The sequence below is a fragment of the Hypanus sabinus genome, chromosome 4 (genome assembly GCF_030144855.1).
Source record: "Hypanus sabinus isolate sHypSab1 chromosome 4, sHypSab1.hap1, whole genome shotgun sequence".
NCBI classification, from domain to species: domain Eukaryota; kingdom Metazoa; phylum Chordata; class Chondrichthyes; order Myliobatiformes; family Dasyatidae; genus Hypanus; species Hypanus sabinus.
This window is the reverse complement of record NC_082709.1, coordinates 25,485,537-25,498,143: the sequence shown is the minus strand read 5'-3', so window position 1 is coordinate 25,498,143 and position 12,607 is coordinate 25,485,537. Positions and strand designations below refer to the sequence as shown.

Here is a 12,607-nt window from a genome sequence, read left to right as displayed (position 1 = left end):
AGTATAATATGTAAACCTGTATATGACCACAAGCACAAGAGATTGAGTAAATTAATGCATCTAACTTTACATTTAATAATATACTGCTGTAGATGTTAACAGATTTTTCATGTACATTGCAAATTTTAAAAAGGTGAAAATCTATTCTGTCAACTTGATTATGCTTTATTTTGGACATCATAACATATTATAAGAGAACTATTATGAGAATGTCTTGTTCTAAGGCACATTACCTTTCCAGTTGTAGGCACCTGGAGCTCCATACACAGAATAATTAGCACCCTTGGTGAAAGCACTAGCTACACCTTGTTGACAGATACCAAACTTTTCGTGGCTTTGTGGTCGCCCAGCACAAATATTCACATTTGCATCAGCTTCACTTTCTAGATCCTGGCTCAAAATATAGCATTGTCCGGTCACAGCACGAGACTCCTCTGGCTTATTCAAGTGTTGCCTTTGCTCATATCGATGTGCGCAAACCTGAAACAATTAAACATTTTACATATTGAGATGAAGGGTAATAATGTTCCATAATGAAACAGGAACCTATTCTACAGTGATAAGCATTGCAACCACCTTCACCTGCTTCATCAATAAACACCTTTCCATCTTAGACTCAGTAATTAATTTCATGCAACACTCTTCAGGAAATGCAGTCTCTGTCTGCATGCAGGCAGATCTAGACAGCATACAGGCATCTGCTAATATATTAAAAATAATATTCATACCATACAATTTCTGGACAATTTCCATCTCCAGCTACAGTCTAACTGCCTGCTCTTATTCTTCAATGGCTTTACAAAGACCAAACTTCCCATCATCAATGCCTTGCTGGTTAATTAGTTAGAAACTTAACTGGACCAGCCCTATGAATACTGTGACAAGAGTAGATCAGTTGCTGGGTTGGCTGTGGCAAATGGCTTGCCTTATGACACTTCAGATCATTTCCACCATCTTCAGGGTACAACATAGGAGTGAAACGGTCTGCTTTCAATTTCCTTGATCGTGGAGCTCCTTCAACACACAACCTTGACACGACCCAGGATAGAATGACATTCCAACCACCACCCTAAACGCTCAGTCCCTTTTCTGCCGGTGCACTCCCGCTGACGTGTGCGCCCTCTACAAAATCCACTACAGAAACTTCAAGCTGAAGTTTATTGTCATTCAACTGTAGACACACGCTCCACCAAACAAAACAATGCACAACATAGAAACTAATATTACCATAAATAAATTAACAAATAATAAGATATATTCCAGAAGAATGACATTTAGTACAGGGCGCACTTACGACACAAGTTTAAAAAGTAAACAGTGTGAAGAGACCTGGGTGGTAGCAGGGAGTTCAGCAGTCCCACTCTAACAGTCCTTGGCTTAATGCTACAGTACCTCCTCCCTGATGGTAGGGGGTCAAAGAGATCATGGGACAGATGGGAGGGATCCTTGACAAATATCTTGGGTGGGTGGAAGACAGACTCCGATGATCATGCTCGTAGTGTTTTGTAGGGCTTTCCATTCAGATGTCTTGCCATTCCCATACTAGACAGCGATGCATCTGGTCAGGATACTCTCAATGGTGCTTCAGTAAAAATATGGGGTGGGGGGAAGGAGACGCGCTCATCTCAATCTCCTCAGGAAGTGAGGTTCTGCTGTGATTTGTTAAGTAAAGGTCTGGTTTTGAGAGACCGGGTGAGATCATCCATTATGTGCACTCCCAGGAGGAGCTGTGGTCAGTCTGCACCTTCCTGAAGTCCACCCATCATCTTTTCAATCTTGACCACGTTGAAGCTCAAGTTGTTCTGCTCACATCATTCTACAGGCTGGTTTACCTATTCTCTGTACACCATCTTGGCTTATTTGTTGACTAAGCCAACCACAGTTGTGTCAGCAGTGAACTTGATGATTTGGTTTGAACTGTATTTAGCAGGACAGTCGTGCATCAGCAGTGTCAACAGCAATAAGCTGAGCACTCAGCCCTGAGGGAAGCATGTTAAATGCTGAGCTGAAGTCATAAGCTGCATCCTGGCGTATGAGGCACCATTTTCTAGCTAGGACAGGACGGAGTGGAGGGCAAAGTCTATGGCATTGTCAGTGGACTGACGTCAGTGATAAGTGAACCAGAATGGCTCCAATATAGCAGGAAGATGGGATTCAATGCAGTCCATAACCAGGCACCCAAAGCACTTCACTATTGTTGAGGTCAGTATCACTGGACGGTAGTCACTCAGGCAGATTACCTGGATTGGATAATATACGTGGCTACCTGGAGTCTGTGAGTACAGTGGATAATTCCAGGGAGGTGTTGAAGAAGTTTGTTAGAACCCCTGTTAACTGGGCTACGCAGTCCCTCAGTCCTGTCTGGACTTCTGCAGCAGTACCTGCCAAGCCCAGAGCCTGCTGCATGAAGGCAGAAGGGTAGATGGCAAACATGGACATCACCAGATGCTGCACACAATTCATTATTATTTGCTCCAAGTATTGGAACTCTCAAACACCAAAACTGGGAGCTGATACACCAGATGGACAGCTCTGGTTCCAAACAACATTTCACTGAACTCTTCAAGAGGACAATTAGGGATGGACTTTGCCTGGAAAATCCATGTCTGGCAAGTCAGCAGTACTGAACATTTTTGGCTATGCTCTACTTCAGAGATTATTTTGTTATACTCAGCCATTCCCCCTCCCCCATACATTCTCCACTCCCAATTAATAACAATGAATAAAACCTACCTATCTGTTCCTATAATTACCTTTCTTTTGCCTCTCCTAGTCGGTTTCCCTGCTGGAGAACAGCATTGGGTACAAAACACTGGTCACAAAGGAGTACATGAATGATTCCTTTGTCACTTTACCATAGGTACAATAGCAGAAGGAAAACTTACATAGAAAAAAAAAGAATAACTGGGGTTTTAAAATGGGACAAGAAACAAAAAACAGGTTTAATGGAAGTGTAAGCAGCAGGGACAAAATTAGTATTGCCAGCTGCTGGCTGAAATAAAACAGAGCAATGGTTAGACTCTGGAATTGTTTCGCTCAGAAGGAAATAGTGTATCTGGTCATCAGCTGCTATTCTTCAAGCTCATTTGGATGCCATCAGAAAAGTTGGCCGGTCATGGACAGCAAAGTCAAAGTGAGGTTGAGAAGCTTGTGTCATGTTCCAAAAGGTAGTAAAAACTCATTATGCTTAGTCACCCCAGTGCAGATGAGCTGCCTTTCAGCAACAAATACAATATGCTACTGTGAAAGAAGATGGAATTGGTTGGGGTCCCCCAATTCAGGGGAAGCTGCAAAGTGAAGAACATTTGTGAAGTGTTCAAACTTACCATAACCTTTCCTCCTATACCCTGGCTTTCCACAGACACACCCATCCACTGATCTTCTTTGCTTTCCTGCGATATGTCAACTGTGAAGAGGGTGAAAATAATAACAAGTAAAATTAAATATTTTACCTTCATCCATTTGAATATGCCCTTTGGAAGTCAAGTTTAATTCTACAATTCAGTCACGGACTCCAAGATAGCTGGAAAAAGGAAGGAAAAAGTGCACGCTATATATTTTAAAGACCCACATAGAACCGTTATTGTACGGCCTCTAATTTCCAGATTTATTCTGTACTGTGTATCACCAGTACAGAACAGACAATTCCTGGTCTGGGAGCTACCCTCAAACTTCCATCTCAATGTTTTTGACTCCTTGCTAGTTCCATTCAAACTAATACCAATTATTAATTCCAAGCTAAAATCCTCTTTTGTACTGGTATCACCTTATCTTTTGTCATCAGGGCTTCCCCTCCTCAGTATAAATTTATATTTATATAAATGTTCAATATCCTGGAATATTAGAATACTGTTAATATTGTCACATCCACGAATGGAAACAATCTAATAGGCATTGTTCCTTCATGTGCTATAAATCCATCCATGAATACTGCACTCAAATAATGAAACTTCAAATTTTCTCTTTGTATCATTTTTCCTAATTTTGACTCTTAATTGGAGGTATGCTCACATACTTCTATGCTCTATTCCTTCCTGAAAGACCCATTACCCATTCTGTTATCCTACATTACTGCCTGAACCTTTCACCTTTATTTGACCAGTTTCCACTGTGATCTTTTTCCCACTTTGCCATCACCAGCACCCCTCAAATTGTTAGTCACTTCAAAGTTCAAAGTACTTACACATTATACAAACTTGAGATCCATCGCCTTAGAAGGCCACTTACAATTCTTGTTATTAAGTTTGCTCTATAACAAGGAAACTGGTCCCAATGGAACCAGCTTCTTTCTCCAGTAACTGTGCTGGCATCTAATGAACAGGAACCCACTTTATTCCACACCATGATTAAACAATGCTTTTAGCTCTCTGATCATATTGACTATTGATCTGTATGTGACTCAGGTAGTAATTCAGATATTATTGCCTTTGTAGTTTTTTTTTAAATCCTAGCTGCTACCTTTAAAAGATCTTCATCTTGTATCCTATTGACATATATGTATGTATGTTCCCATATGTATCTCATCTTTATGCTCCCAATCCGAGCTACTCCATAGGTCAGAGGAGATAACCTTAAGCATAATTTCAAAACCAATCATTTGATTGATTCAACCGTGCTGGAACAAGGCACTGGAAGATTCTGACTACATGGGTGCCAATGAAATTGGACTAAGCTGCAAAGCAAACATTGATCTTTGGTGACTATTTTGTTTACTGAGACTAAGGTTCAAAGGGAATCAGAAATCAGCAATGCAATTACAAGGTGGTTCCTTAAGGTTGTAGCCAGGGGAGGTTGTGGGAATAACCTTCCATTACCCAATAAATGCTCCCAACAGTGTGTGTCTCAAATAGCCTCTGACAACCAAGTCTGGCTCCTGGCCTTCACGTGTAGCTTAGTTACAAGCCTGGTGAACTATTTCTACTGACAGGAGAAGGGGCAAAGGGCAGTTACTGGTGCCTTAAGACAAGCCACTTTGGGAAGATGGAGATCATCAGCCATAGTTGGCAGCACATCTAAAAAGCAGAAAAACTCTGCTCTCAAACCTCCACTGCCTTGCAGCTGTCCACTCACTGGGAAGGCTTTGGGAGTAAACCCCGAGGAAAAATCTGGAACTGCAGTCCCTAGGCTGTCCTACGTTCCGTTCACCACTGGCCAGCAGCTCCTGAGATGCAGTGTGGCACCAATGGCATCAGGCTTCGACATCTCTTTGGATTCATCAGCTGCCAGCCATTCAGTCTGAAAACTAGCCCCAGACCAGGCTGGGCCAGGGACCGAGATGGCTATCCCCTTCAGCCTTGGGTACGCGTGCCACACACCCAGCCCTCATTCCTTCTTCTGGTCCCAAACAGCCACCTGCTGCATGCCATGATCCTGACTGACAGGAAAGTACAGAGGCAGTACAGTAAAAACAGTGGGATCACTGGAGCCGTCAGTAATGCTGCCAAGTTCTAATTCTTGGTGGGCAGGACTTGCAGTCATAAATTCATTTACATGTATTACGCGTGTCCTCATCTTCTATGTAGTTGTGATCATATTCAAGAAAGGGGCCAGGTCCAGTTGTGGTAACTACAGAGGGATCACCATCCAGTTGCTAACAATCATCCTGGTTTGCTCTCACTGGGCGGGGGAGTTGGGGGGAGCTAAATAAATGCTTCCCAAATTGTAGGGAGAATTATATCCTTTTAGATCATGGAACCCCAACCTAGGGTCTACAGACTTCTTGCTTAACGATATTGGTCCATGGCATAAGAAAAGGTTGGGATCCCTGGTTCTAGATGCACAATGGACATGATCTTCACTATGCAACAACTCCACCGACGATGCAGAAAGGAGCATCAACCAGAGTACCTGGCTTTTTCTTAAAGCCTCAGAAAAGCCTTTGACTTAGTTAAAGAGGGATTGTTGAGCACCCTTTTCAAATATGGCTACTGACAGAAATGCATCTCCATCTGGCGTAACGATATACATGTTGGGGAGTTAATCGACAGGCTAATCTCACTGCATACAGTTCTCATCGCCATCCTTCAATTTTCCTCACCACCATGCTGTATGTCTTCTCCAAACAGTGACCTATCGTAGTGGAATAGGATAAATCAGATCGAGTACAGCTTATGTCATTGCCATACCTGACCTCGGACAAAGCACCGATGAAACCTGCAAATCCACAAATGGTGAGACCAAACTTAATTTCTCAATTCATTCACTGGAACATGAGAGAATGGGTGTTACACTCAGTATCTGCCAAACAAAGGTCACCCTGCAACCTCCCTCCACCACTTATCTCATGAGAGCCTTTTAAATAAATATCCTCTTCCCTTCTGAGGATTTGTGGCCCAGAGAACTGTGGAATTTCTTTGCTCTGTCCTGACATATCACCTCATTGAACAGAACAATGCCCAGTACTTTGGATCTTCCTGAAGTGGAAAGCTCCACCTATGATGGCTATTTTTGGAATAGGTGTGCCAACCAAAAGTCCAGCCTAGGCAAGGACCCAATACATCTGACCACAAGCACAGTTGTCAAATTCTCTGGCACAGTCTTATCTAGGTTACTGCACTGAAGTATTACAACTGAAGAACATCAGGCTTCCTTGCGTCTCCTCTCCATTAAACACAATAGCTAATGACAGCAGTTAGGAGTAAAAATATTAATCGTGTTTAAAGTACATATATGTCACCATATACTACCCTGACATGGATTCTTACCTGCAAAAGTCAACAATCTGTACAAATACACAGAAAAAAAAACAAAGTAATAATAAGTAAGTAATAAATATATAGAACATGAGGTGTTGAGTCCTTGAAAGTTAATCTATAGGTGTAGAGTGAGTGAAGTGAGTGAAGTTATGCCCTCTGGTTCAAGAGCCTGATGGTTGAGGGAAAATAACTGCTCCTGAACATGGTGGTGGGGTCTTGAGGCGCCTGTACCTAATTGTTGATGACAGCAGTGAGAAGAGAGCATGCCTAGAGGGTGGTGGGGGGGGGTCCTTGAAAATAGATGCTGCTTCTCTGCAACAGCACTCCATGAAAATATGATAGACTGGGCTGTATCTACTACTTCTTGTAGGAATTTTTTGTTCAAGGGCATTGGTGTTTTCATACCAGGCCATGATGTACCCAGTCAGTATATGCTCCACCATGCATCTGTAGAAGTTTATCAAAGTTTTATATGATGTGCCAAAACTGCAAACTTTTAAGTAAAGGCACTGGTATGCCTTTTTTGTACTGCCACTTACATACTGGACCCAGGGCATCCTCTGAAACCCACTGCTGATGGACTGAAAACCAATTCGACTCATGGAAGCAAAACTTTATTTCGTTCTGCCCAGAATCCTGCTGTGAACCTTGTACTCCAACTTCAAGCTCACTCTTTTTGGGTTCGAACTTCCCTTGTTAGAAATGGAAATTAATTTTATATTCTGTATTTGCTTATTGTGCTAAATATATTAATCTCCACAGTCATACAGCATGAAAACAAGTCTTTTGGCCCAAATGGTCTGTGCCAAACAACATATCTAAGAGAGACCCATTTGCCCATGTTTAGCCCATATCCCTCTGAACCACTCCAAGTAAAAACTTTAAGGTAGTGGATATGGCCCAGTCCACCATGGGTAAAGCCCCCCTCTCAACCATTTAGCATATCTACATGGAGTGTTATCACAGGAAAGCAGCATCCATCATCAAGACCCTCACCACCCAGGTCATGCTCTCTTATCACTGCTGCCATCAGGAAGGTGGTACAGGAGCCTCAGGACCCCCACCACCAGGTTCAGGGACAGCTTCAACCATCAAGCTCTTGAACCAGAGGGGATAACATCACTGAACTGTCCCTATAACCAATGAACTCACTTTCAAGGACTCTTCACCTCATGTTCTTGATATTTTTGCTTTTTTTCCGCTTTTTGTATTTGCACAGTCTATTGTCCTTTGCACACAGGTTGTCTGCTCTTGAGTGGAGTCTTTCATTGATTCTATTACGGTTATTGGATTTATTGAGTATGCCATAAGAAAATGAATCTCAGGGTTGTATATGGTAACATGGATGTACTTTGATAATAAAATTTACTTTGAATTATCCATAAACCTTAAATGTTGTTCATGCACCTGCTTCAACCATTTGCTCTGGCAACCCATTCCATACTTTGGCTATGCTTTGTGTGAAAAAGCTACCGCACAAATTCCTGTTAAGTCTCTCCCTCTCACTCTAAACCAATGACCACTCAATCAAGTGTATCCATGCTTACAAAAACATATTTTTTAAAGTCCTATATCCATTCTTCTTCACTCCTATTTTATTCCGTGAGTAAAATTTTCAATGCATGTTGACTGCTTTTCTCTAGTTAAAAAAAAATCAGTAGTTTAGTTGCAGACTACGGCATAATTAATGACTGTCTCAGCAGTCCTTGGTTGCTATAGAAAATTATTTCAAAGGGATTACATGTACTGTATTCTTTAAGCATTATACTCTCAGTAAGAGGTTGCCAAGAATGGCGGAAAATGATTGCTTTTTGTTTCAGAACAATGCCAGATAATAATACAAAATAATGGAAAAATCAAAATACTAACCCAATCACTTCAGATTTAAAATAAATGCCACAAAGGCAGATTCATAAATACCCAATATAAGCAGGATCTTGTGATGCCAGATGAAGACATTTTAGCTTGATAGATGAAACTTTCATTGAGCCACAAAAAAAAATCATATTGCTGGAGGAACTCAGTAGGTTAGACAGGTCAACTCCACTGATGCTATCAGGTCAAGACCTGCTATCTCGACAAAGTGCAGAGGGCAGAAAGTTGACATCACAAGTCAAGGTAAAAAGGTGGGGCAAGAGCTTGTCAGCAGTGGATCCATGCAAGGATGGATGATTGGCAGATGGCATAGATAAGGGAGACAAGAGTGGGAAAGCAAAGAAGACCTCTCTTGTATCTGCAGTCTCTTGTGTCTCCATAAAGTGTGCTGAGTGAAGCTCTTGAGGGTCACCTTCCACATCAGAAATCCCTATTCAAAGGAATGCAAGCATTATGTAATCTTCATGGTGCCTGTTCATTCTAATATTGTGCTGTCCAGCAGTAACCAAGCAGCTCTGCTATTTTCAACAGATTATCTACAAATACCCGTGGATCTCTTATTGTGCCTCTTATTTTTCCTACTAATTACAGTATTTCACGTTATTTTAAACATTGAAAGTCATCTACTGCCAGTCCCTTCATTTCAACAGTTTATTACTATCCTTTCCGTCGGTCCTCTGGCTTTTGAGACAACAGAAAAATTGGAAACTATGCCCCAAACACCCATCCAAATCACTGATATATTCAGAAAAGCAGTGACCTTCGCACTAACTCCTGGTAAATCCCATGCCCTTACCCTTGTTCCCCTAGCCCACCACCACTTCATCCAGAGAAACGACTTCTACTAGTACCACATTTCCTGTTGCTTAATCTATTTTCTATCAAAGTAACTACAATTCTTTTTATTCCATGGTCTTCCATTCTACCAACAAAATTTCCGTTTTTGAAGTCAACCACCATTTTGCATGGCAGCCATCTGTTACTTCACAAACAAAAGCTTATATTTGTCACAAGTTGACTTTAACAGATCTACATTGGCTTTTGCAGATCAATGGAACAAGTTAAGGTCCCAAAAACACTGAAACACATTTCGACACATGGAGACTTGGCAGACTGGATTCAAAACTGGCAAGCATGGAAATAAATAAGCAGTCAATAATTCCCTAAAGATTAACTTGCCATACAAGAGCAAAGATGTGATGGTGGGGCTTTATTAGGCATTGGTCAGACCACAGTTGGAGTACTGTGAGCAGATGTAGATCATAACACCATAAGATATAGGGGTAGAAGTAGGCCATTTGGCCCATCGAATCAGCTCCACCATTCAATCATTCAATTCAGCTGCACCATTCATTCAATTCAATTCTTCCAGTCATCTCCACTCCTCTGCCTTCACTCCAGACCCTTTGATGTGCTGGCTAATCAAGAACCTATCTATCTCTGCCTTAAATACACCCAATGACTTGGCCTCCACAGCCACTCATGGCACCAAATTCCACAGATTTACCACCCTCTGACTAAAGTAATTTCTCTGCATCTCTGGTCTAAATAGACGTCCTTCATCCTGAAATCATGCCCTCTTGTCCTAAACACCCCTACCATGAGAAATAACTTTGCCATATCTAATCTTTTCAGGCCTTTCAACATTTGGAATCTTTCTATGAGATCCCCCCTCATTCTCCTGATCCCAAGAGCTGCCAGACATTCCTCATACGGTAACTCTTTCATTCCTGAAATCATTCTCCTGAGTCTCCTCTGAACCCTCTCCAATGTCAGTATATCCTTTCTAAAATAAGGAGCCCAAAATTGCACATAATACTCAAGTGTGGTCTCACAAGTGCCTTACAGAGCCTTGACATAACATTCCTGCTCTTATATTCTATACCTCTAAAAATGAATGCCAACATTGCATTCACCTTCTTCAGCACCGACTCAACCTGGAGGTTAACCTTCCGGGTACCCTGCACAAGGACTCCCAAATCCCTTTGCATCTCCGCATTTTGAAGTCTCTCCCCACCTAAATAATAGTCTGCCCACTTATTTCTTCCACCAAAGTGCATGACCATACACTTTCCAACATTGTATTTCATTTGCCATTTATTTGCCCATTCCCTAAACTATCCAAGTCTCTCTGTTTCCTCAACACTATCCACTCCTCCACCTATCTTAGTATCATCGGCAAATTTAGTAACTAATCCATTAATCCCATAGTCCAAATCACTGGCATTCATTGTAAAAAGCAGTGATCCCAACACCGACCCCTGTGGAACTCCACTGGTAACCAGCAGCCAGACTTTATTCCCTCTATCTGTTTACTGCTGATCAGCCAATGCTCCACCCATGCTATTTCCATGGGCTCTTATCTTGCTAAGTAGCCTCATATGCTTAGTCAAAGGCCTTCTGAAAATTCCAAATTCACCACATCTACTACATCTCCTTTGTCTACCCTGCTTGTAATTTCCTCAAAAAAATTGCAGTAGGTTAAGTCAGGCTGAATTTTCCTTTCAGGAAATCTTGCTGGCTTTGGCCTATCTTGCCATGTGCCTCTGGGTACTCCGTAATCTCATCCCTAACAATTGATTCCAATAACTGTTGAGCCCGTTGTCTAAGAAAAGATGTGCTGACATTTGAGGGTTCAGAGGAGGTTCACGAGAATGGTTCAGGGAACGAAAGGGTTAACACATGAAGAGTGTTTGATGGCTCTGGGCCTGTACTCACTGGAGTTTAGAAGAATGAGGTGGGGAATCTCATGGAAACCTAGAAAATATTAAGAGGCCTAGGTAGAGTGGACATGGACAGGATGTTTCTTGTAGTGGGTGAGTCCAGGACCACCGGGCACAGCCTCAGAATAGAAAGACATCCCTTAGAGATAATGAGGAATATCTTTTTAGCCAGTGGCTGGGGAACCTGTGGAATTCATTACCAAGGACAGCTGTGGAGGCCAAGTCACTGAGTACATTTAAAGCAGTGGTTGACAGGTTCTTAATTAGTCAGAGTGTGAAAGATTACAGGGAGAAAGCAGGAAAATGGGGTTGAGGATGAAAATAATTCAGCCATGATAATAATAAGTACTTTATTGATCTCAATTGGGAAATAATTTTGTTACAGCAGCAACATTTAAAAACACACTTAGTAATGATAACTAATAACAAGTACAGAACATATACAATAATTTACCAATGTGCATTAATAGCGTACAAAATACAAATATTTGTAATAAAAGAGATTATTGTACCAAGATGTGTGTTCTCCTGTCGCACAGAGATGAACTTTCGTATATGCCTACTGCATTTGGCATATTCTGTAACAACCCTTATGAAAGCAGAGAAGACTTGATGAGCCAACTGGTTTAATCTGCTCCTGTATCTTATGGTATTATGTCTCAGGCCAAAGACCTTCAGCAGGATTGGAGAGGAAAGGGGCAAAAGGCAGAATAAGATGGTGGGTGGGGGTGGGAGAAGAGTACAAGCTGGTAGGTGATAGGTGTGGTGGTGGGGGAAGATGGAATGATGTGAGAAGCTGGGAGATGAGGTGGAAGAGGTAAAGGACTGAGGAAGGAATGTGATAGGAGAGGACGATGGAATAAAGGGAAGGAAGTGATGCTCTTCTGGCAGCGACCCATTTCAATTCAACCCATATCAACATGTCTCATAACCTCCTGTACTGCCACAATGAGGCTACATGCAGGTTGGAGGAGCAACACTTCATAATCCACCTGCGTGGTCTCCAAGCTGATGGCATGAACACTGATTTCTCTAACTTCCAGTAACTCCTCCCTTATCCTCCCTGCCCCTTTGGGTGTCCCTCTTACCCCTTGTCTTCTTCACTCCCACACACCTCCTCCAAAATCTTGCACATCTGAATTAAACATCTGCCATCCCCAGTGCACTGACCCAGCTGAACAAGGACCCCTGTAACTTTTGATAACGTTGTACCACCTGTCAACTGCAAATTATGAGACACATAGACAGGGTAGATAATCAGGGTTTTTCTCTTCCCCTCCTCCAGATAATGGAATTTTCAAATATTAGAGGGCA

At 42.0% G+C, this 12,607-nt stretch overlaps 1 protein-coding gene across 4 annotated transcripts in view; it reads right to left on the bottom strand.

The window, feature by feature from the left end:
* The window catches only part of LOC132392584 (integrin alpha-6-like), a 100,677-nt gene that overhangs the window by 50,455 nt on the left and 37,615 nt on the right, over positions 1-12,607 (bottom strand). For all 4 annotated transcript variants that reach the window (XM_059966652.1, XM_059966653.1, XM_059966654.1 and 1 more), the window contains exons 3-4: positions 3,327-3,406; positions 234-480 (exon numbers count right to left, since the gene is read on the bottom strand). In XM_059966652.1, the coding sequence (XP_059822635.1) occupies positions 234-480; positions 3,327-3,406 (327 nt within the window). The remainder of the gene's footprint in view (positions 1-233; positions 481-3,326; positions 3,407-12,607) is intronic.